The 26,496-nt window shown below is 40.0% G+C and overlaps 1 protein-coding gene across 1 annotated transcript in view; it reads left to right on the top strand.

Annotated features, from left to right (window-relative positions):
- The first annotated feature begins 1,616 nt into the window (after window positions 1-1,616).
- Window positions 1,617-26,496, top strand: part of PCSK2 (proprotein convertase subtilisin/kexin type 2) — a 258,254-nt gene continuing 233,374 nt past the window's right edge. Inside the window, exon 1 of the mRNA XM_077282556.1 lies at window positions 1,617-2,216. Within this exon, the coding sequence (XP_077138671.1) occupies window positions 2,034-2,216 (183 nt within the window). The 5' untranslated portion in view covers window positions 1,617-2,033. The remainder of the gene's footprint in view (window positions 2,217-26,496) is intronic.

The raw sequence follows: 26,496 nt of genomic DNA, 5'->3' as shown, positions 1-26,496 counted from the left end.
GCACACCGGAAGAATGACAAAGTCCTGGAAAACTCCATTACATTTAGAAACAAGTAAAAATAATGCGGTTTTATTAATTTGCATTTCAGCTGGGATTATTTTATAGCTAATGTAACCTCCAACTGCAAACAAACTGCTCTACTGCTCAGCTCCTTCTGATCTAAGCAACATTAATATGTGTGAAATGACTGCACAGGGCAGCAGGAGGCAACACATGCTTTCTTATTTAGTGGGAGTGAAGCATGAATTATTTCACACAGACAAGTAAAGAATCCATGATGCACAGACCTGCAGTCACTACTGTGCTGATGCCTTGTACTGAAGGGGAAGCGTTAATAGGGAATCTCATACGGCAGGGTTGCCTGAACATAGCATCTTCCCATGCCGCCCTCCTATTAACACTTTCCTCTCCAGAACACACAAGGATAAACACAGGAACACATTACCTCGCTGCCGTTCCAACACTCTATCCTGCTTTAATGTTACAACTCTTCAACCTTAAATAGCCATTAGCTCTGATACACAGAGACAAATGATGGGTGTGCGGAGGTCTGCAGCATCAAAACTGATATTATTACGGCAGGGTTAATAGCAGAGCCAGCCCCAGCAGAAAGGAAACCCTGAACAGCGTGGTCACAATGGAGTTTTGCCCAAACATTGAATTGATTTTTTTTTTCATTTAATTGATCGCTAAGCCCATCTTATTTCCTATGGGAGATTGAGGAACGACACGTTGTCTTGTTGCTACTGTGATTCGATTTCAGCATTGGATGAGCTTTAAATCAATGTATCTCTGTATCTGTCTATTATCTATCTATCTATCTATCTATCTATCTATCTATCTATCTATCTATCTATCTATCTATCTATCCCATACCTATTTAATCTATATATCTATCTATTTATATCTATCTATCTTCTATCTATCTATTTATCTATCTATCGTATATCTAACCACTATCTATCTATCTATCTATCTATCTATCTATCTATCTATCTATCTATCTATCTATCAATCTATCTATCCCATATCTATTTAATCTATATATCTATTTATATCTATCTTCTATCTATCTATTTATCTATCTATCATATATCTAACCACTATCTATCTATCTATCTATCTATCTATCTATCTATCTATCTATCTAGCTAGCTATCGTCTATCTCACCACTATTTATTATCTATCTATTATCTATTTATTTATCTATATCTATCTATTTATCTATCTATATCAATTATCTATCAATCTATCTATCTATCTATCTATCTATAATCTATCTATTTATCTGTCTATTATCTATCTATGTATCATCTATCTATCCCATATCTATCTATCCATGTATTGGTACCTCATGTTAGCACATACTTCATGATTTCTGATTATTCACTGTTGGAGACAATATAATCTTAGATATAATTAATGTCGTACCGACCCTGCATTCTATTCCTTCATTACTCCTCTATAGGTCTCAGGTTTGTGCTCACTACTCCCATCTATGAAAACGTTGGATCTCCCCATATGTAGGTGTATAAAAATGACATCAGTTTTAATAACAGTTCTCGTCCCTTGTGGGTTTTCCCTGACTGAGCATCTCCTTTTTTTGACAGCTGTGGAGCAGCTGAAGACATGGAGGAATTCTCCAGGGTGCTGAATCAGGAAGCCAGTGGCTAGGCACTAATGAGCAGCCCTTGACAAAGGGGGAGTGAAATGCTTATGTTGGCTCCCGGTCTCCTCCAGCCGCCGGCCATTGGCTGGGAGTCCTGGGCACGTGACCTACTTTGGTGCTGGCTTTGAGCCTCTAATGAATTATAGATGAGGAGGAGCTGAGATGCAGATGTGGCATCAGAAGTAGGCTCACATACACACACACAGCTAGGCATCCTCAGGAGCAGAGGTAGCATGCTGCAGGGAGAGATGCAGTAGGATAAGGAACAGCACGCTGCCCCTTTAATTCCACAGCTTCAGCATTTCTTCCCTTCTTTGCAGACTTGCAAGCTTTCCATCTCATTTCTCCAGTAAGTCAGGAAGATGAGGGAATGCTTTCTGGTAGAGTGTGTGATCACTGCCATGGCTTTGCTGTGTGCCGGTATCTCTGCATCTGCTGATAACAGACCTCTTCTCACTGGGCATTTTTTGGTGGACTTACATGAAGGAGGAGAGCAAGAAGCTGAACAACTTGCTAAGGAATATGGCTTTGGTGGGGCCAGAAAGGTAATGATGTCTCCTTCTTCCCTTCTACATGATGTTCTGCATGGACTGTACAATTACAGTGATGCTCTGTGCTTGGCTTTCATGTAGAAATACAATAGGTGGAATTGTTTGATAGTTTTCCTTTTTCTAAAGGGCAAGTTGGAAAGACAAAGCCGAATCTTTGTGTCGATGATGGGATTTACGTCTTATTTGGGTCATTTAAAGCGCAGTTCACACAGCGCAAAGTTCAGATTTCATTATTTGCCTTTCTACCAAAAAAAAACCAACAACCCTGAAATGTGTTATGTTTGCAAATGATAGTGATCCCTCCTAGCAAAACCCCTCCAGTAAATGATTTACTGTAGTTACCTAACAGAGGTGTGCAGACACCGAGAAAGGTGCTGGCTCAGAGAGAATGGCGGGTTTAAGAAATATATCATTTATTCCATTGTAGTCATGGACTGTCATTCCTCTACTTTATACTGTAAGGGCATATATTCATCTATTGGATACAGAATCTGCCTAATTAGAAACATTTCTGCAAATCATAGACTGAGGCTAAGTGCTGGAATCCCCACAAAGGGAGTAATTCATAGGAAATAGGTCATAAATTGGGCCTGGCTGTAACCATAATGGGGGCATTCTCCAGTCCACATGTACTTTGTCTAAGTATAGCGGACTTCTGTGTTGTAAACTGCGTAGTGTGAACGATTACTTACATTATTATGCTATTTACAAGTGTATGTTACCATTACTCAATTACAACTCCTTCACATATTCAGGTACAGACAGCAAATTATTACAAGAGTCGTCGACAGTCAGATCTAGTCTGGACACCGTAGCACTTAAGGACTTAGAGTCTTTCATGCCATTCATCTCTTTTTTTTTCCTATGTATTGACAATGCAGTCTATTAGATGCCTTGACCTTCAATAAGCCTCATTCAATTAGAGCGTCAAACGGATTAGGATCCGTGTTCATTGTTGGCCGGAGATATGTATATATTTTGGATAATCCTTCGCCTCTTTTGCCAGTGTTGTAGGAAAACTGAGAGTTTGGACTGATCATTTGTCAGGACTGATCATTGGCAGATGAAGAAATGGAAAATGGAAAGAGTCACAATTCAGGCAGCTTTAGGGGAACATCATACATGGGGTTCGCTGCCAAACTGGCTTGTCTCTGCTGTACATGGAACGCGTATTTTTAAATATTTTTTTTTATTTCCTCCCCATTTTGCTGTTCTTTAATTAGTTTCCTGATATTTTTATTCTACAAGCACTTGACGATGACACTGGAGCAGGTGTAATTACATGTGCGGTGGGATTATACAGGTCTTCCCCTACTGTAATAATATACGTCTCCGCCTTATAATAACCCATTTAAAGTGTTAAAGTGTCAAAGCTACAGTATATCTGATCAGCACCTGTAAGACGGAGAGCAAAGAGGAGGAAAAAGCAGGATATAAAATAAACAGAAAGGTATATCAAAATGACTTATGGTAGTTCTAAATATTAGTATTACATTTAGAGATATAAATGTATGATAGAGATATTTTGTTTTCTAATAATACATAAAAATGAAAAATAATTCAAAAAAACCTAAACAGCGTAGTAAACTCAGGCAAATTATACCAGAGTTGTTTTTATGTTTAAATATTGAAAGTTCCAAGTATTCACAAGCACAACTTCAGATGGGAAAAGTTACTGTTATACATTTTTGCCATCATTATCTCGACCGTCCTGAGTGAATAGTAAAAGAAGCATTACTCTTGTTCTCTGAGAAGAAGTGCAAAATGAAAAAAAAAGAAAAAGAAAAAGAAAAACAGAAAAAAATGAACGATTGACGATAAAGCTGCTAAGAATATCATTAAAAAGATTCAACTAACATGCTGTGTATACATTTCGCACTCTTTGCATATAGTGTATTATCTATCTATCTATGTATCTATCTATGTATCTATCTATCTACCTATCTATCAGTTCCATATCCATTTAGATATATATATATATATATATATACAGTATATCTGTTTATGTACATTTATATATACCGTATAAATATATGTATACATATCTATATACATTTATATCTATTTATACTGTGTATATATATATACATACATAGAGAAATGTATACAAAGTTCATGATTTTAATCCTATTTAATGACATTCTTGACAGCTTAATCATAGATATATGATAGCTACGATAGATAGATGATATATAGATAGATAAGATAGATCGATAAGATAGATAGCTACGATGGATGGATAGATGGATAGATAGATAGATAAATATGGGATAGATAGATAGATAGATAGATAGATAGATAGATAGATAGATAGATAGATAGAGACAGAGAGAAAAATCTATATATTCAAAAGAGAAAAAGAACAAGAACAGAACCGGCAATGTTTGTACAAAGCCTCCGAGGCACATCCCAGTACTTTAAATATCAAAAAAGAAGGAAGCAGCTCTCCTTGTGTAGAAAAAATATGCAATTTAATAGCCCATGAGGCGACGTTTCGGCTTTACGTCTGAGCCTTCTTCACTTTAAAGCTGAAACGTCGCCTCATGGGCTATTACATAGCATATTTTTTCTACACAATGAGAGCTGCTTCCTTCTTTTTTATATATCTATATTCAGCTACTTTTTATTTATTTTTTTCAAAGTAGTATTAGACTTTGTATAACGTAACATCAGTTGCTACTTTGCCGCTATTAGTAGAATATGAGGATTCAATATATGGCATTTGTTCTTTAGTTACCTCTTGCACGTATATGTCTTTATCCGGAACGTGCGTCTCCATTTCGGTCTCTTTGGAGCTATAAGATCAGTCCCCGCTTTTTATACGCTGTTCATGCTAATATTTATTTACTAAATGGAGTCAGTAAAATAAATCACAATGACAGGAACACAATGTAGATGGTCATAATGGATGTGCCCATATTTGTCTTGCAGCACATGCAGCTCGCCAGTAATAGACCTACCATTTACAGCTGTATTTATTTTGCACTGTGCCGCCCCTACGTCACTGTATTACATCTTGCATGTTCCACAGCCATCATCAATGTATTCTAAAAGATGCTTGAGAAAAATAGGTTATTAATATTATTACCCCTTTAGAGTTGGTACACAAGATAACTTTTTATTATGTGATTTGACTTTTTCTTTTTATAGCCAATGTTACCCATTTTGCGAGCTGGCAATAGTTGACCAATAACCCCTGTCTTATTGGTAAGTCTGTGTTGTTTCGAGGCTCTTGTTACAGATTGCTGCAGCTGCAAGTTTTGAGGGACATTAGCATTCCCCTTTTATGCAACATACCACTATCAGTTAAAAATAATTATAAAGCAACCAACCCCCTTTAATATCTAGGGACTATTAACACCAGGAAAACATGTAAAACTCAATGCCATGTTCCCGGAACCAACCCATGGTTATACAATCCTTGTGGCACTGTCCTGCTGAGAGTATCCTTCTGCCGTAGAATAAACAGCTTCTCCACAGCCTGAACTGCTGACACTGGACAGGAAGATTAAATCATTAAATCATACTGTTTGTGCCAAATTCTCATCCTCTCATCAACATAGAGCAACAGAAATCTGGATTCATTTGACCAGGCAGTGTTCAGTGATCCATTGTTTGTACTCGTTGGCCGACTGGAGTATGACCCCTCTGTTTCCCAGTAATTGTGCTCAAGCAGACTGTCTGCTGCTGTAGCTCAACTGTGCTAAGAAATAATGACTTGGGCATTCAGATACATTACTTTGTCACCTTCAATTTATTTGGCTGTAATTTGCTTGATGGTTCGTCACCTGCCTATCAGAACATTTCTTGACATCCTCCTCTGACCTCGGTTCTTTACATACACGGGATATTTTTTTCCCACAATCACATCATCCTTGGTAATGTCTTGACAATGCTGTATGAGAAAACCCTAAAAGGGTGGCAATTTGTACAATACTGGTCCCAGCTAGTCTAATACCATTGACTTTGCCTCTTTGGAAGTTGCTCAAGTCGGTCAATTGCTCTTCTATTCTGATATCAATTGACAAAGATACATGCAAAACTTACACATTTTTACATTAGATCTTAGTCTGCACTTTGGGTCAGATGTCTAATTTACATAAGAGTAGTTCTAATCATGAAACAGAATGTTACAAATCATTCTCTATTCCAGAGCCAGGTTCAACTTCCATTCGCTATTGTTGCTGCCCTCTGCTGTGTTGCACATCAGGTTTCACAAGATGTCCAGCATATCTCTCCTACATTATCCCCCAAAGCCCTTTAAAGTCAATTTAGACATAGAATATTCAGTACGTTATGTGTTCAGTTGCCCTTTGTTTTGGAGTTTGCTACAATCCAGCTCCTTCAGCTGCAATCATCCCTGCAAACTCTTGTGATTTCTGCAACCTGTATCTACAGCTCCTGTTGATTAAACCATCATCTAATGTAAGCAATACGAACTATAATTTAGAGTATGTTATATATGGAAAAAAAATACAAAATTATATATATAGTGGGTACAGAAAGTATTCAGACCCCTTTAAATTTTTCACTCTTTGTTTCATTGCAGCCATTTGGTAAATTCAAAAAAGTTCATATTTTCTCATTAATGTACAATCTGCACCCCATCTTGACTGAAAAAAACAGAAATGTAGATGTTTTTGCAAATTTATTAAAAGAGAAAACTTAAATATCACATGGTCATAAGTATTCAGATCCTTTGCTCAGACAATGATATTTAAGTCACATGCTGTCCACTTCCTTGTGGTCCTCCTTCAGATGGTTTTACTCCTTCATTGGAGTCCAGCTGTGTTTAATTAAACTGATAGGACTTGATTTGGAAAGGCACGCCTGTCTATATAAGACCTCACAGCTCACAGTGCATGTCAGACCAAATGAGAATCATGAGGTCAAAGGAACTTACCAAGGAGCTCAGAGACAGAATTTTGGCAAGGCACAGATCTGGCCAAGGTTACAAAATAATTTCTGGAGTGCTCAAGGTTCCTAAGAGCACAGTGGCCTCCGTAATCCTTAAATGGATGAAGTTTGGGACCACCAGAAGTCTTCCTAGACCTGGCCATCCAACCAAACTGAGCAATCGTGGGAGAAGAGCCTTGGTGAGAGAGGTAAACAATAGCGAGGGGCAGCACGGTGGCTCAGTGGATAGCACTGCAGCTTTGCAGCGCTGAGGTCCCGGGTTCAAATTCCACCAGGGACACCATCTACAAGGAGTTTGTAAGTTCTCCCAGTGTTTGCGTGGGTTTCCTCCGGGTACTCCGGTTTCCTCCCACTATCCAAACACATACTGATAGGAAATCTAGATTGTGAGCCCCAATGGGGACAGCGATGATAATGTGTGCAAACTGTAAAGTGCTGCGGAATATGTTAGTGATTTATAAAAATAAAGATTATTATTATTATTAACCCCAAGATCACTGGCTGAGCTCCAGAGATGCAGTAGGGAGATGGGAGATAGTTCCTCAAAGGCAACTATCACTGCAGCTCTTCACCAGTTGTGACTTTATGGCAGAGTGGCCCATTGGAAGCCTCTCCTCAGTGCAAGACATATGAAAGCCTGCACAGAGTTTGCTAAAAAACACATGAAGGACTCCCAGACTACGAGAAATAAGATTCACTGGTTTAATGTGACGAAGATAGACCTTTTTGGTGATAATTCTTAGCGGTATGTGGGGAGAAAACAAGGCACTGCTCATCATCTACAGAATACATTCCCAACAATGATCCCTGAGGAAGGAATCAGTGTATTCCAAAACGCGTAGGATTTTCTGGTCCTCTGTGCGCTCCGTAGTTAGTCACGTGTACTAACGTGACCGTGACATCACATAAGGTCCTGCAGGTAATCGTATCATTGCTGGCCTTAATCCGGATACATTGCCATCACCGCATACACGCGGCTAATCGGCACATCCAAGAGAGACCGTGACCGTGACATCACGTAAGGTCCTGCAGGTAATCGTACCATTGCTGGCCTTAATCCGGATACATTGCCGTCACCGCATACACGCGGCTAATCGGCACATCCAAGAGAGGCCATGACCGTGACATCACGTAAGGTCCTGCAGGTAATCGTACCATTGCTGGCCTTAATCCGGATACATTGCCATCACTGCATACACGCGGCTACTCGGCACATCCAAGAGGGGCTTCTGTCACCAGCCGGGAAGATTGCGAAAAAACAAAGTGACCACCTTAGGATCATGGAATTGTGTCCAGACTCCTTTGGAAGGACCTTCACATGGGAATCACTACTAAACTAAGGTAATCCAACACTTCATGCCTTCATCTTGTGTTGGGTATCTAAGATTTTTTAGTGTTTTCTGATTTTAACACTGTGGATCTATTTCCATTGTTTACATATCCCGGTCTTACAGCGACGATATACATAAACAATTCCCAACAATGAACCATGGTGGTGGCAGCATCATGCTATGCGGGTGTTTTTCAGCTGCAGGGACAGGATGACTGGTTGCCATTGAAGGAAACATGAATGCAGCTAGTACAGAGATATCCAGGATGAAAACTTCTTCCAGAGTGCTCTGGACCTCAGACTTAGCAGAAGGTTCACCTTCCAACAAGACAATGACCAAAAGCACACTGCTAAAATAACAAAGGAGTGGCTTCAGAACAACTCCGTGACCATTCTTGACTGGCTCAGCTAGAGCCCTGACCTATACCCAATTAAGTCTCTGGAGAGACCTGAAAATGGCTGTCCATCAACGTTCACCATCCAACCTGACGGAACTGGAGAGGATCTGCAAGGAAGAATGGCAGAGGATCCCCAAATCCAGGTGTGAAAAACTTGTTGCATCATTCCCAAGAAGACTCATGGCTGTACTAGCTCAAAAGGGTGCATCTACTCAATACTGAGCAAAGGGTCTGAATACTTATGACCATGTGATATTTCAGTTTTTCTTTTTTTATAAATTTGCAAAAATTTCTACATTTCTTTTTTTTCAGTCAAGATGGGGTACAGAGTGTACATTAATGAGAAAAAAATTAACAGTTTTAAATTTACCAAATGGCTGCAATGAAACAAAGAGTGAAAAATGTAAAGGGGTCTGAATACTTTTCGTACCTACTGTATTTACAGCTCTGGCAAAAATTAAGAGACCACCACATCAAAACCCTGTCATGGGCAGCCCAATCACCAGACCTGAACCCCATTGAAAACCTCTGAAATGTAATTAAGAGGAAGATGGATAGTCACAAGTAGTGTTGAGCGATACCGTCCGATACTTGAAAGTATCGGTATCGGAAAGTATCGGCCGATACCGGCAAAGTATCGGATCCAATCCGATACCGATACCCGATACCAATACAAGTCAATGGGACTCAGGTATCGGACGGTATTCCTGATGGTTCCCAGGGTCTGAAGGAGAGGAAACTCTCCTTCAGGCCCTGGGAACCATATTAATGTGTAAAAGAAAGAATTAAAATAAAAAATATTGCTATACTCACCTGTCCGACGCAGCCGGGACCTCAGCGAGGGAACTGGCAGCGTTGTTTGTTTAAAATTCGCGCTTTTACTTGGTTACGTGAGGTCCCGGCTTGTGATTGGTCAGGGCGGCCATGTTGCCGGGACGCGGACCAATCACAGCAAGCCGTGACGAAATTACGTCACGGCTTGCTGTGATTGGTCCGCGTCCCGGCAACATGGCCGCCATTAACCAATCACAAGCCGTGACGTCACGGGAGGCTGGACACGCGCGCTTTTCAAAATACACGCATGTCCAGCCTCCCGTGACGTCCCGGCTTGTGATTGGTTAATGGCGGCCATGTTGCCGGGACGTCACTGGAGGCTGGACACGCGCGCTTTTCAAAATACGCGCATGTCCAGCCTCCCGTGACGTCACGGCTTGTGATTGGTTAATGGCGGCCATGTTGCCGGGACGCGGACCAATCACAGCAAGCCGTGACGTAATTTCGTCACGGCTTGCTGTGATTGGTCCGCGTCCCGGCAACATGGCCGCCCTGACCAATCACAAGCCGGGACTTCACGTAACCAAGTAAAAGCGCGAAATTTAAACAAACAACGCTGCCGGTTCCCTCGCTGAGGTCCCGGCTGCGTCGGACAGGTGAGTATAGCGATATTTTTTATTTTAATTCTCTTTTTTACACATTATTACATTAATGTTGTTGCGATACCCGATACCCGATACCACAAAAGTATCGGATCTCGGTATCGGAAATTCCGATACAGCAAGTATCGGCCGATACCCGATACTTGCAGTATCGGAATGCTCAACACTAGTCACAAGCCCTCAAACAAAGAAGAACTGCTTACATTTTTGTGCCAGGGGCAGTGTGAAAGACTGGTGGAAAGCATGCCAAGACACATAAAAGCTGTGATTAATAATCATGGTTATTCCACAAAATATTGATTTCTGAACTCTTTTTGAGTTAATACATTAGTATTGTTGTTTCTAAATGATTATGAACTTATTTTCTTTGCATTATTTGAGGTCTGAAAGCACTGAGTTTTTTTTTTCTGATTTTGACCATTTCTCTTTGTCAGAAAAAAAAATACAAAATGTATTGCTTGGAAATTCGGAGACATGTTGTCAGAAGTTTATAGAATAAATGAACAATTTACCATATTTTCCGGCATATAAGACGACTGGGCGTATAAGACGACCCCCCAACTTTTCCAGTTAAAATATAAAATCTTCTTAAAAGTCGGGGGTCTTCTTATACGACGTATGTCATCTTATAGGGCCGGTGACTAATGTGCCTTTTGGGTGGGAGTGGTCCCGATGATGATGAGGGGGCGTCTCACAGGAAAGTGTGAGTGGACTATCCCCCATTACCTCATCGTAGCGCTGAAGCGTGGGGTCTCTGCTGGGAGCGGCGGCTCCTCTTTGTGCCGTGTGGGTGCTGTGGGGCGGTGGCTCCTCTTCTGCAGTGTGGGGCCTCTGTGCTGTGGGGCGGCTGTGGCGTATTTTCATGCGGTCAGTCGGGGCTCCTCCGGCATCTTCTTAAAGCCCGGAGGCCCCGCCGGCAGCTCCATTGCTACGATGCGGTGGCCTCCAGGGAAAATGGCTGCTAGGGGCGGCGCATGCTCAGATTCAGATCTCGTCCCGAGATCTCGGGAGACGAGATCTGAATCTGAGCAGCGGCCATTTTCCCGGAGGCCACCACATCATAGCAATGGAGCTGCCAGCGGGGCCTCCGGGCTTTAAGGAGATGCCGGAGGAGCCCCGACTGACTGCATGAAAATACGCCGCCGCCGCCCCACAGCACAGAGGCCCCACACTGCAGAAGAGGAGCCGCCGCCCCACAGCACAGCACCCACGCGGCACAAAGAGGAGCAGCAGCCGCCGCTCCCAGCACAGAGACCCCACGCTGCAGCGCTACGATGAAGTAATGGGGGATGCTCCACGCACTTTCCTGTGAGACGCCCCCTCGTCGTCATCAGGACCACTCCCCCCTCCACCCACCATATACACCCGGCGTATAAGACGACCCCCGACTTTTAAGAAGATTTTCAGGGGTTAAAAAGTCGTCTTATACGCCGGAAAATACTGTACATGTTGCTCAAAAATATACCTATAAAGAGAAAAATCAGACAAACTGAACATTATGCAGTGATCTCTTAATTTTTGCCAGAGCTGTATATATATATTAATATATATATATTTACACCAGTGCATCTCTAATTTGAGATTAAAAAGGATATGGGAGGAAGTGCTGTGATATTTTACATTTTTTGTCCAATTACCGGGTTCAGTGTTTCTTTAAATTACAGCAGAGCACATTGTGCAGCTGCTCAAGCGTAGAAACCCAATAAATCCCCAAATTTCCTGATGAGTTGCTCTTGTGTTGATTTTGTTTTCAGAGACGGCTTGGAGCTTGGTAAAGTCAGTGCTACTCTCTTTACTCTCTTTAGCATTGCTCTGTAAGCTCTGTATTGCCTACCAGCAGCTGACTGAGCTGTTTTCACTCCTAGATGTTTCCACTTCACTGAAACATTTCTTTAAAAATGACAATTCCAGTTGATGAAACATATTTTATAGACTAAATGATACTTGTATGTAAAAAAAAAACTTAAAGCATGGTTACAGGAGATGTCCAGGACTAAAAAAAATGTGTTTTTCTTGACTAATATGGCAGCTCTGCCCATATTACTTGAGGGAGGCAGCAATACCAGTTACAGCCCATAAATAGGAGTGCTGCTATGTCTTAAATAAAATATATTTTTTAAGAAACTCCCTATTATTTTAAAATCACAAATCAGATGGTGAAAAAATCTAACATCTCAACATTCACAGGTGGCACTGTAAAAGATATATTATTGTGAGTCATACTATGCTGGATGAAAAGTTTTAATTACCGTACAAATGATAAATGCAGAAATAAATGTTATAGTAAAGTCTAACAGATCACATTTCTACCAAATTTCACAGTTCTTTTCCAAATATCATATCCACGATGAGTGTTCATATAACTAATAATACAGTTAGCAGATATTTATCTTAGTGTTCAGTTTTAATTATCTCCTTCATATATTGGCCATGTGTTAATTAATTTTGTGCTGAAATTGACTTAGCACACCATAAATCTTGTAAAAACACCTGATAAAAAAAGGTCAAAACTTACTTTTCTTCCATCATTGGGCTTTGCATGCCCGCACCTACTCAAAAGCTTTTTAGCAAAAGGATGTATGAAAGAATGGCTTTTAAGAAAATTACAATGTTTATTTTAATAATGTGCAAAGATATATTTTATAAATGAGAAAAACATAAATACTACTTGCGAATTAAGTAATTTTACTCAGTACATTTGTGATCTGTCTAGCAGATCCACTTTTTATATTGCATATATTAAAAGTGTAGGAAATAGCTGTGTGTGTTAGTTCTTACGTCAGTAACACTTATAGGTTGCAGGAAAATGACATTTTTTTATTAAATTATTTTTATTCACCTTAAAAATGCCTGAAATATTCCTGTCTTTGCTTTGCACTGGCTGACAGTTTCTAGTTTTTGAACTCACATACTGTGTAGACTGGGACAGTTTCAGCAGAGTCATGATTTGATTTTCACAAAAAAAGAAAGTCTTGGCAAATTTCCGACACCGCGGAACTGAACTGCTGCTGTTCATTTTCCGTTGCCACACGGTCCTCCTAATAATGTCCTGCAGCTATTACATTTTACAGATTATCATACCTTGTAAAGTGGTGGTCCTTACCTGGGTCTTCAAAGATCACCGGTTTCCAGTCAAGCACAGTTTGTACGGCAAAGTTATTTTCCATCTCCAGAGTTACTGGGTAAATCTCTCCTGTAGAGTGTCAGCTCTTATGGTCAGTGGGGTCATGTAGATTGTATAAGTTACTCTGGTCAATGGGGTCCTCTCTCACACCTGTAAAGTGTATGATTGTAAGCTCTTATGGTCAGTGGGTTTTTTATCTCTTTCTCCTCTCCTTCACATGTATTTTTTGAGGAATCACAAGCTTTTTAGTATTGAGATCCCCGGGAATGTATTGGCTGCAAATCAAATTTTTGAGGAAGATTCAGGGAAATCGACAAATTTGAATTTTAAACGATCCTCTCATCTCTACTGGTATACACAAGAATTGCTGATAACCGACTCCAGATTACATAAATGTCTTATTCCAGGTTGATTAATTTAGTCAACATTGTAAAAGGGGAGGATGTAGAGGTTTATGTTGGCTAGTATGGCTTATATGGTGCACCAATATTAATAGAACTCTCATCCACTGCAAGAGCCATATGTTCTATACAGACCATGAAAAAAAGATTTTCATGCAGCCAATATGGGTGACCCCAGAGATATTTTTAAAAACATAAATCGCGAGAAATAAATTTCCTTTGTCCCAGATTTAATCAAGCAATGGGCGCACATTCGGGGAACCGCATGTCTATAGGATGGATGGAGATGATCCCATGATCAATGGAGATCCTAGTAATAGGACCTACATAAATCAGACACTCATCACCAATCCTGTGAAAATCAGATATGTCGATGTTGGGACACCCTAGTCAACCTACCTTTTTGAAAAATTAGAGGACCAGTGCAATTCTGAAAACACTCCCAAATGTCCAGGCATATTTGGATATTTCTTGCTCCAGAGGCTTTATAAGTATGATATCTATCTGAATAAGAGTTTACCCCATTATTTTTTCATATAATGTATTTAGTACAAAAATGCATAAATAAAATCATGGAAAATCCCCAATAAAGAACATAGTGTCCCATACAATTGACAGAAGCCGCCGATGACTGCAGACTGTAGCTGATGGCAATTGTGACTTTTCTGGCCTAAGTTGTCTCCTCGATTTCCTTTTTACATTAGCATTTTCATGAGTGTCTTAAACTGGTTACTAAGGCTCATTTTAAGGAGAATGTTGTAGCAGTTTAGATCCTCTATAAATGCTTCTGTAACATCCAACTATTATCATTTTCTTCAAATACACTTAGACATATCACCCCCTGAAGCCATCAGTGATGGGATCCAAAGCATGACCTATTGTCTTACCAGAGTCACAAAAAGCCCAAGGCCCATATTAAGCATAACTGTTTCTGCAGATTTCCCTTGTAATAAAATAAACCTAAATGATACAGACTGCAAACTTCATCTACTGCAGATGTGAAAAATGGATGTACCCGAAAATGTGCATTCTCTGGTTTGGAAATAACATGGCCTGTAGGATCACCATGTAATTCATAATTGCAGGGTTTTCTCAAGTCTATGGAAAAAAATGCAAAGACAAATGTAATCAGCAGAGAAGTGAGATAAAAACTACTTATAGGGTCTTTACTTGTAGAGGTAACCTGGCTATAGTCTCTCAACTTAGACCAAGAGAAAGTGGCCGGCACATAATCGAAAGTCTACAAATTGCATATGGGTCATGTGACTGCTGGCAGTGTGAAACAGAGCGGAATCCTAACAGTGTGGATATTGCACAACTAGGATTCAGTGGCGTATGTTCCTTTTTTAGTATTATACATGGCTTGGACAGTCCTCTAATAAGTCATAGATTGAAAAGACCACATTCTGCCTGCCTGCAGCCACCAATGGAGGGAACATACTGTAAGCTGCTATAACATCTCTAGTGGTGGCTGCAGGCGGGCAGAATTTTGTAAAGGGTATTCTCATCTCACTAAGTGACGTGCCATATAGGTATTAGTATGACCTCTGGGATCCACTTAAAACAAAAGGTGCATGCACCTGTGTGTCCCCTTCGCAGTTTTTCCTTTGCTCAACAGCATAATTTGTTAGTTACTGTCACGGCTCCTTTTGAGTGAATAGCGCCAGCTGCTGTTCCCTGCACAGATGGGTGGCTGGGAGCACCAATTTGCAAGGAAAAACTGTGAACAGGGTGCAAAATTAAAGTAGTACATGGCCTTCATTCCCAGGACCAAGTGGAGGTCTTAATTCTGAGATGCTAATAGAATTAAACACCTTCCCGACATGGCTAATTGCCATTTTTGTATTTTTTGTTTTTTCCTCTCCTTCTTTCTAGAGACAAAACTTTGTTAAATATTCTGTCCACATAGATTTATAAGGTATTGTTTTTTGGGGGGTTAGTTGTACTTTTGAATGGCACCATTAATTTTACCACATAAGGTGCTGAAAATTGAATAAAAAAGTGTGGTGAAAATGCGAAATAAATGCAATTCTGACATTGTTTTTTGTGAACTGTTTTTATGGTGTACATTGTGTGGTAAAAATGACCTGGCATCATGATTTTCCAGATTAGCATGATTACGGTGATACCAAACTTGTCCATTTTTTAAATTATTATGAAGAAACAAAATCAGAAATTTGGAAAAATTATTTTATTGTGTTGCTATTTTCAGAGACTCATAAAAGTTTTAAATTTTTGTGGTGTGAGACATTTTTATTGATATAATATTGGGGCAAATATAATGCTTTGATTGCTTCTTACTACACTTTTTACAGTATTGTGGCTACCAAAAAAATGCAATTTTGGTGTTTTTTTTTCTTTTTATGATTGAGTTACCGTATATACTCGAGTATAAGCCCACCCGAGTACAAGCTGACCCCCCTAATTTTGCAATTTTGCAACAAAAAACTGGGAAAACTTACTGACTCGAGTATAAGCCTAGGGTGGAAAATGCAGCAGCTACCGGTAAATGTCAAAAATAAAAATATATACCAATAAAAGTAAAATTAATTGAGACATCAGTAGTTTAAGTGTTTTTGAATATCCATATTGAATCAGGAGCCCCATATAATGCTCCATACAGTTCATGATGGGCCCCATATAATGCTCCATACAAAATATGCCCCATATTGTAATGCTCCATACAGTTTATGATGGGCCCCATAAGATACTCCATAATAAAATATGCCCCATATAATGCTGCACAAATGCTGATTATGGCCCCATAAGATGCTCCATATGGATATTTGGCCCATATAATGCTGCACAAATGCTAATTATGGCTCCATTAGATGCTCCATAGAGATATTTGCCCCATATAATGCTCCATATAGTTCATCATGGCCCCATAAGATGCTCCATATAAAAATGTGCCACATATAATGCTCCATACAGTTCACTATGGCCCCATAAGATGCTCCATATAACAATGTGCCACATGTAATGCTCCATACAGTTCATTATGGCCCCATAAGATGCTCCATATAACAATGTGCCCCATATAATGCTGCTGCTGCAATAAAAAAATGACATACTCACCTCTCGTCTCTGCCCGCTGCTCCTCAGCGTCCTTCACTGACTTCAGGTAGAGGGCGGCGCGCACACTGATATGTCATCGTGCCCTCTGACCTGAACAGTCACTGCAGAAGACACAGAAGACGGACACGGAAATACTCACCTGCTCCCGGCGCGGTCCCTGGCAGCTTCTCCCGGACAGATGGTCTCCGGCGCCGGCAGCTTCTTCCTCTGTTCAGCAGTCACTGGTACCACTCATTACAGTAATGAATATGTGGCTCCACCCCTATGGGAGTGGAGTCCATATTCATTACTTTAATGAGAGGTACCACATGACCGCTGAACAGGGGAAGAAGCTGCCGGCGCCGGAGACCATGGGGCATGCAGGAACCATGTCAGGAGCAGGTGAGTATGTGACCGTCGTCGCTCCACCTCACCCGCCGACCCCCTGCATTTTTTTAGTCTATTTGTTAGTCCCCTTAGAGGACTTGAACCTGTGATCATCTGATCACTTCTACTATATACAGCAGTATGTTAACCTTACTGTACATAATAAAAATAACAGTCTACTTCGAAGCTCAGCCAGAGGCTGGGTTTCATTGGAGCACTTCAGTCTTCAAAAGACCTCCAGCTGTCATAGAATAGCAATCCATTATGACAATAATACGTGATTGGTCGGTCAATGGGCGCATGGTTGCGCCAAAATAGGAAATTATTACCTATCCTATGGGGTTTGGCACAAAAGTTTTTTATCTGAAAATTGAGATCAATCAGCTCTATAAAATATCTTTAGACCTAAAAGATTGATAATTATGCTAAGAATATCTAAAAGGCAACTTAATTTAGCTTCAAAATTGTAGCCTTCATTATCTACTATATTTAGGCCTAGAGAGTAATACTGTAGCTCACAGACTATATTGTAAGGTACAATGTTTTTGCTATATCTGTTATGTGTATTTGATATATGTGAATGTTGGAAACATCCAGACATATCTGCTTTATTTGCCTAAATGTGCATTTGATATTTTATATTTAATATTTGCTTAAGGATAGAGAGAAAAAGAGGGAAGATGCAATTTACTTACCTTTATGCTGTTGATCCTCCAATTGGTTTCCTTGGAACTTGAATGAGCGGCCACCTTAGTGAGTGCTGTCAGCCTTCCCACTTTTTCTCTCTATCCTTAGTATAGTTCATCAATGATTCTTAATCAAGTATACTTGATAAAGAATTATCTCAGGTTGAAATGTTGTATTGTGATGGAGGAATAAACTTTGTCTTTTGGAATTCATCCTCCTAAATTGGATCCTGTTTATTTATCTTTATGCTACCATAAGGATAGATCAGCAATGTCTGATCGTCTGGACTATTGCAACTCTCTACTAATCGGTCTCCCACTTACTAAACTCTCCCCTCTCCAATCTGTCCTGAATGCAGCAGTCAGGATCTTATTCCTTGCCAACCACTACACCGATGCCTCTATCCTGTGCCAGTCGTTACACTGGTTGCCCATATAGTGCAATATAAACTCATCACTCTCACACACAAAGCTCTACATGCTTCAGCACCACCCTACTTCCCCTCCCTTGTCTCAGTCTACCACCCTACCAATGCCCTCCGTTCTGCTAATGATCTAAGATTGACATCCTCAATAATAAAAAAATGCAATTCCCATCTCTAAGACTTCTCACGTGCTGCACCAATTCTTTTGAATGCATTACCCAGAACACTTCGATTAATCCCCAATACCCCCAGTTTTAAGCATGGCCTAAAAATACATTTCTTTAAACAGGCCTATCCCCTCAACATACTCAACTAACTATCCCTGTTTTGCCTATACAACATTTACTTCAAATCCAGGACCCTCATATCATATGCTCACACACCCTACATGCACTTAACAGCCCTCTGTGTCCATACATATACTGGTTGGTGACTGGTTCATGCAGCATTACGTGAACATTCTATTTATTATATGGATAGTTGGACCGTACACTACAAACAATTGTTACCATCCACCTTTCGTGTCTCCCCTATTTCCTCATAGATTGTAAGCTTGCGAGCAGCACTGCTCTCACTTCTCTTGGTGTCTGTTAATTTATTTGATTTTGTAACTCTGTAATTTTTTTATTGTCTGTACAAGTCCCCTCTAAAAAGTAAAGTGCTGTGGAATATGTTGGCGCTAGCGTAATAGTCAGGGTCAGACACCCAGCACCTCCACCACTCAGTAGATCTCAGTGTCGGCGGCGGTGGCTGCCGGCTGGAAATGCTCAATTGCGGAGCTGACCGTCTGATAGTGATTTTCTGAAGGGTACTACACATCCGCCTCATATTCAAATCAAAAGGAGACAGATGCACAGTACCCGGCCACGGATACTATTTGAAGACAAAGCTGCTCTGCAATTGAGCTGTTCCGGCCGGTGGCCACCGCCGCTGACACTGAGAACAGCTGATAAGTTGTCGAACCCTGACCAATCAGACATTGATGACCTATCCTAAAGAAAGGTCATCAGTGATAAAGATAAGTGTCTCATACCCATTGAATCAGAAATGTTTAATCAATTTATACAGTAGGAACCAGTTACAGAATCATTAAATGGGGTTCTTGTTGACTGACTGAGCACAGAGGATTGAGGTTGGAGAAAAAAATTCTTTATGCTCATTCAACTGAGAAGATTTATTTCTTCTCCTGTCAGAGCCCTTCTATAGCTGCTCTGATATGTGTACTTATCACTAGTGATGAGCGAGTGTACTCGTTGCTCGGGTGACCTCCGAGTATTTATGGCTGCTCGGAGATTTAGTTTTCATCGCGGCAGCTGAATGATTTACAGCTATTAGCCAGCTTGATTACATGTGGGGATTCCCTAGCAACCAGGCAACCCCCACATGTACTCAGCCTGGCTAGTAGCTGTAAATCATTCAGCTGCCGCGATGAAAACTAAATCTCCGAGCAGTCATAAATACTCGGAGGTCACCCGAGCAACGAGTACACTCGCTCATCACTACTTATGACACATATGATCTGGCCAGCTTCAGATTGATGCAAGCAGTCTCTAAGACATGCTCTCATTACCTACATAGCTTAGAGGGTGGCAACAGTCTGTACAACATAACATTATAAATCCCTGTTTTCTTGAGAATTATTTTAATAAGATATCAACTGTAATGGTGCTGTTTCTTTACAAGCATGTTGCAATTTTACCCATTTAAATACTTGAGTCAACCCCTTTAAAGAACACAATAGCAGCAGTAACAATCTCATCGATCTATTAGTAACTTTCAGCCGGACTTTATCTTAAATGATCTTGAGAAACAAATTGACAAATGGGATTTGTAATTGAGAAGTATCTCCAGAAACCTCTTGGATAGTACATGCTTCAAAGTGACTTATACGGTTTACTGAGGTAAGAAGCACTGCGTTTAGATTACTAATAGATTTGTGAGTGTGTTCGTTAATGATAGAGAAGTGTGGGTCAACATTGAGGAGAACAGATCACGAAGTCAGACGTGTAGACGACAAAACTAATTATGATCTCAATTATTCTAAATATGGAGCAAATATATTAACATATTTATACAGTGCCAGATAAAGGAAAGAATGGTGCTAAAACCAAGCAAAACAAGGAAATCATTTTATATGTTAAAGGGGTTATCCCATAAACAACATTTGTCCACAAGGCAGCTCATAAATGTATGATGGCTCTGATAACCCCTATGAAGAGCATGACAGTCGTCAAGAAAGAGTTCAGACTGGTTCAGGTATTGAGAATAACAAGAGGTAATAACATGGTTTTGTGGTTTTATCAGTTTTGGACAAGAAACAGCCTCTGGGTAATTTAACAAGTTATGAGTGTGAAATGTCCTCTCTCCAGATAAATAAATGCGCACAAAGCTCTCGGCTGCATTACTTACTTTGGGATAAGAATGATATAATACTGTGAATGACTGCAAAGTCATACAGGTGCTTCTCACAAAATTAGAATATCATCAAAAAGTGAATTTATTTCAGTTTTTTAATACAAAAAGTGAAACTCATATATTATATAGTCATTACAAACAGAGTGATGTATTTCAAGTGTTTATTTCTGTTAATGTTGACGATTATGGCTTACAGCCAAGGAAAACGCCAAAGTCATTATATCAGTAAATTAGAATAATTTATAACACCAGCTTGAAAAATGATTTTAAAATATGAAATGTTGGCCTACTGAAATGTATGTTCAGTAAATGCACTCAATACTTGGTCGGGCTCCTTTTACATCAATTACTGCATCAATGTGGCATGGCATGGAGGCGATCAGCCTGTGACACTGCTGAGGTGTTATGGAAGCACAGGTTGCTTTAATAGCAGCCTTCAGCTCGTCTGCATTGTTGGGTCTGGTGTCTCATCTTCCTATTGACAATACCCCATAGATTCCCTATGGAGGTAAGGAGGTAAGGTCAGGTGAGTTTGCTGGCAAGTCAAGCACAGTGATACTGTTGTTTTTAATCCAGGTATTGGTACTTTTAGCAGTGTGGACAGGTGCCAAGTCCTGCTGGAGAATGAAATTTCCATCTCACTTGTCGGCAGAGGGAAGCATGAAGTGCTCTAAAATTTCCTGGTAGACGGCTGCGCTGACTTTGGTCTTTATAAAACACAGTGGACCTACACCAACAGATGACATGGCGCCCCAAACCATCACTGATTGTGGAAACTTCACACTAGACCTCAAGCAGCTTGGATTGTGGCCTCTCCACTCTTCCTCCACACTCTCCTTGTTGAGTGTGTCAATAACTGCCTTCTGGACATCTGTCAAGTCAGCAGTCTTCCCCATGAATGTGGAGCCTACTGAAACAAACTACGGGACTTTTTTAAACACTTAGGAAGTGTTTACAGGTTTTTTTTTAAATATTCTAATTTACTGAGATAATGACTTTTGGGTTTTTATTGGCTGTAAGCCATAATCATCAACATTAACAGATGTAAACACTTGAAATAGATCTGTTTGTAATGACTCTATATAATATATGAGTTTCAGTTTTTGTATTGAAGAACTGAAATAAATTAACTTTTTGATGATATTTTAATGAGAATGAGAACCACTGTCTGCTCCTATCAGACTTAGATTCTGTACAACAGTCTCCCCCCACAGGGGTTACATATAAAACCAGGAACTCACACACCAGTCTCCATTTCTCCTCCACAACTATGGGCTAGCCCTGCAGTTAACCATGTCACTCCAAACTAACAGGAACTGAAACCTCCAGGAGGCAATAAAATACAATTTGCACACAATACAATAACAGGAGTTTTCCGAGGGGTGTTACGCCATCTTCTTCACCTTTACACAAGAGAATCATCGGATTATTCTAATTACATTCCCATCAAAATCTGACCCCAGTTTGCTCAGAGAGTCGGCATAGTTTGATCTGACTTTGAATGAGAGAATCGGACCACACTGTGAGGAGACGAAGGAGAACAAAATTTCTCGATCTTTTCCATTGTGTGAGTCCGTGGAAATCAGTCTGCACTCAGATGCCATGCGAGTGCAGTACGAAGTTTTCAATGCACCCATAGACTTGATTTGGTGAGTGTGTTCTGATTTCAGAGTGAAATCGCAGCAAGTTGTGATTTTGTTCACAGACAGATCCTGGCAGTGATAAAAAAAATCGGTAATCAGTACTACACCAATAAATAGCATTTTTCCGAGTGCTATCCTATAAAAGATCATATTCCTTCATCCAATTTATATGCTTGTGTGACTCTGGCCTAACAAACAGAATCATCTTATCTTCAGAGTACCATATTTATCTCTCCACCCGAATGGCCACTATATACACATTCCGATCTCCTATATATATATATACACACACTCAGAAAAGTCACTATCTGGCGACTACCGTGCACCAAGTTAGCAATCAGCCATGAGTCACACATCATGGACCTGTGAGCCACATGTGACTTCCGTGCCACAGTTGGGAACTCCTGCCTTAGACAATAGTAAGTTGATAATGTACCACGCTGCCTGTCAATGTAATGCTTGCTACAGCTGACCGTACGCAGACCATAGGCATATACAATACATAACACATATATACATTTACTTTTAGATGCACCACACAGCACAAGTTTGGAAATGAAAAGATACCGTAGCGCCTTCAGGACAGATGATAAAACAATAGTTTTTCTGTTTATTCCGTTGTGTAGAGATGCCTGATCATCATTTTGTGGATGCCGCTGCACTATATGAATTTGCCTTCCTCTAGGTGCTGCACATCACGTACAAGTGCCCTGAAGTATTTATACCGTTGAGCAATGGAAATTGTTTATTTTAATTATGCATAATTGGCTACTGTACTTTTAAATGAACACCACATATTATCCGCTGTGTGTTACATTGGGTCACAAGGGCTCACTCTTATAAAAATGTAACATAAGGTTACCTGGAAATCGGCACTGTGGGATTTGAGATAATGCACTGAATATAAAATATATTACTAAAGCGAGATAATGCTTTATTAGATTTACTTTTTTGTATACTGTCATATTAGGTTTCGTTCACACTGATGAATCCCTTCATATGTCAAACGGATGCGATGGAACATGTTACTATATGGATCGTTATATTAAAGAGGTTGTCCACTACTTTTACATTGATGGCCTATCCGTAGGATTGGTCTTCAATGTCTGATCGGCCTGGTTTTGACACCTGGCACCCCTGCTGATCAGCTGTTATCGGCGTCCGCCAGATGGAAGTACTCACCTGTGGAGCTTCTCCGTCTACTTGTGGGAGGCTGGGGCTTGGCACTGCACCTCCGCCTCCTATTCAAATCAATAGGAAGCAGACATGCAGTACCCAGCGGCAGCCTTTACCGGTAGATGGATCAGACATTGATGACCTATTCTAAGGATAGATCATCGATGTAAAAGTGGACAACCTCTTTAATTATCTCATTTCCTCCGTGCACATCTGCATAGAAGGTTTCCATTGTAAATTCTGGCATGTGCAGTTTTTTATAAAATGAAGGAGACTATTACAGACCCCGTTGGATACCGAGTCATTGAAGTTGGACCAACATATGATGCATCCGTCAAAATTGTAATTCAATGTTTTTCCTCCTATAATGAACCTAATGCAGCCTAACATTCTTTTTTCTGCAGTCTGTATGTTACACCATAGTCATTATTCAGGCTCCCGTGCCAACTAGCTTTATTTATTAGAACATTGTCCAAGTATCAGATACTTAATGGCTTTGCTATATGGTATACAAACACAATGCAGTGCAATATAGTAGCACGTTTCTAAAAGAGCAAAGAGTAGATACTGGCAGAGATAATACAGAATAAAGCACTTCCTTCTGTGATATATCATGTAAGTGCATTGGAGATCATAGGGGAATTCAGTGACGAGAAAAAGAACAGCTGTGCCTTCTAAGATTAGACTTTCTGTGACAGGTTTGTTGTGGAAGGGCACAAGAGATACCCATTGCCATTGTAATGAAATTGCTCAAAATTATGGATCTAATATGTTGAAATGTTAACAGTAATATATTGTTATGTTAAATATATACTAAGGAGAAACAATAAATGTAATGACATTTACTGTATATTTATTGTGGATTCTATGTGGATTTTGAGACGTAGATGAAAAGTCCTACAACATAACAAACAGTAAAGTCATGTAGAAGAAGCACCAAACTCATGATAGTCCTTAGGTGTTTGCTATATATAAAGTCATGACAAAGTGCTACCTAAAAGAACAACACATGACAAATTTCACTATGTTATTTATTTAACAAAAACTAGGATAAAATACAAAAGCAATGTATAAATAATTAAGTACATGCTTTACTTTGGAAGCTAGGTAGAAGTCAGGTGCTGCTAATCAAATGTCCTTGATTAGTTGTTCATCAGCAAGTGTCACCACCTCCATATGAGCAGAAGTTTAGGCAGGTTGCTAGTCTGGAAAATTCAGGAGTGCGCTAGCACAATGCCAAGGAGGAAAGATTTCAGTAATGATCTTAGAAAATCAATTGTTGCTGCCCATTTATCTGGAAAGGGTTTTAAGACCATTTGCAGATATATTGAATTCCAGCCTTCTACAGTGAGAATGATTATTCAGAAGAGGAAAACATTCAAGACATCAGGCAATTGTCCCAGTGAATTCACCTCAAGGTTAGAGCAATTGCAAAAATCCCCAAGAGCCACAGCTCAGATTCTAAAGGTACCCTCTAAATGGTCACGTTTATGATAGTAAAATTTGAAAAATGGCTTGTTTGGAAGATTTGCCAAGGAAGGACTCTTTAAAAAAAAAAAAAAAGATGATGGCATGGATAAAGTTTGCAAAGTTGCATTTGAACAAACCATAAGAACGATGTAATTTGGACATGTGACAGCATAGTAGAGGGCAGGTACGGACTGGGGCTGAAATTCAGCCCTGGCATTTGAAATCACACAGGCCCATGTTGTCCCCATCCCCAAGCACCAGATGAAATATATTATTAATATTACTATGGATGGAGGAAAGGAAGATTTTCTACAAACACCAATATTTCTAGTGATACCCATGGCCTACTGGGGTAAGTGACTGAGTCAGCGACTTTGTGCTCCATCACAACTCTTAACAGTATGGGTGTCTTGAGAGCACCGATTCTGTTAACAATATAGCAGTCAAGGCAACCCATGACCACAAAGGCCCAGCATGGTAATTAACAGGAGATATCATTATTTGTATTTAAGACGTACACATCATGTGGACCTCCATTCCCTGACGAAGCTGCACAGAGGCAGCGATACGCGTGGGATTTCTTCCCACTCCTTCCCCCTGGCACCCTGTCTTCTCACCGTTTGGAGACTATCCGTTCCTCATTCCTTTATTCCTTGGCTTGCAGGGTATGGTATTGGTTCTCAGCGCACTTCAGGACAGCGCAGATTATTTTGTGCCTTATTTTACATCTTTCTTCATTATGGGTTCACTCCCATTACCAGCTATCATTATTGTGCTGCAGTACTTTTGCATTATATATAGCCCCTGATTCCTTCCTGGGCCTTAACCTTTGTTATTAAGCCCATACTACCTTCTTTGGGGCTGATAATATCTTAGTTCATTTTATTGGGGACGCCCAATTTTTGGTCATATGGTTGGATAGGGAGAATTTGTATGCTGCTGACATATTGCACCTTGATGTGTTATAACATGTGTTTTCTGTAAACAACATCATGTATCATTTATATGGGAGCGGACCTTATTTTTGGGTATATTGTCTTTCCAGGGGGAAGAGTGGTTGTTCCACTTGGTTTTAATTGTTTTTAAATTGATTGATGTGTTTTTGTCTTGGCACTTTGCTCAATAAAAATTGTTATACTTTTCTATATTATTTGTTCTATATATTCAGGTGTACGCTGTTATATGCATAGGCTTTTTCTTTTTCTTTTTATGGTCATGCAATTTCTATGCAGTTTTGCAGCACCCTAGGTAATTTATCCATTTATTCATGTGTATAAACCCATATAGATAGTGCACCTGAGATTTTTTTTTTTTGTTGTTATGATTCTGTTTGCACCCCACTTCCCTTGGGGTGTGTTCTCGTCTCGGGGAGCACAGGATTTATTGTTAATCCTTATTTATGGAGTATA

The sequence above is a fragment of the Ranitomeya variabilis genome, chromosome 2 (assembly GCF_051348905.1).
Source record: "Ranitomeya variabilis isolate aRanVar5 chromosome 2, aRanVar5.hap1, whole genome shotgun sequence".
In the NCBI taxonomy this organism is placed as follows: Eukaryota; Metazoa; Chordata; class Amphibia; order Anura; family Dendrobatidae; genus Ranitomeya; species Ranitomeya variabilis.
Note: the sequence above shows the minus strand (reverse complement) of the source record. Positions and strands in the feature narration are given on the sequence as shown.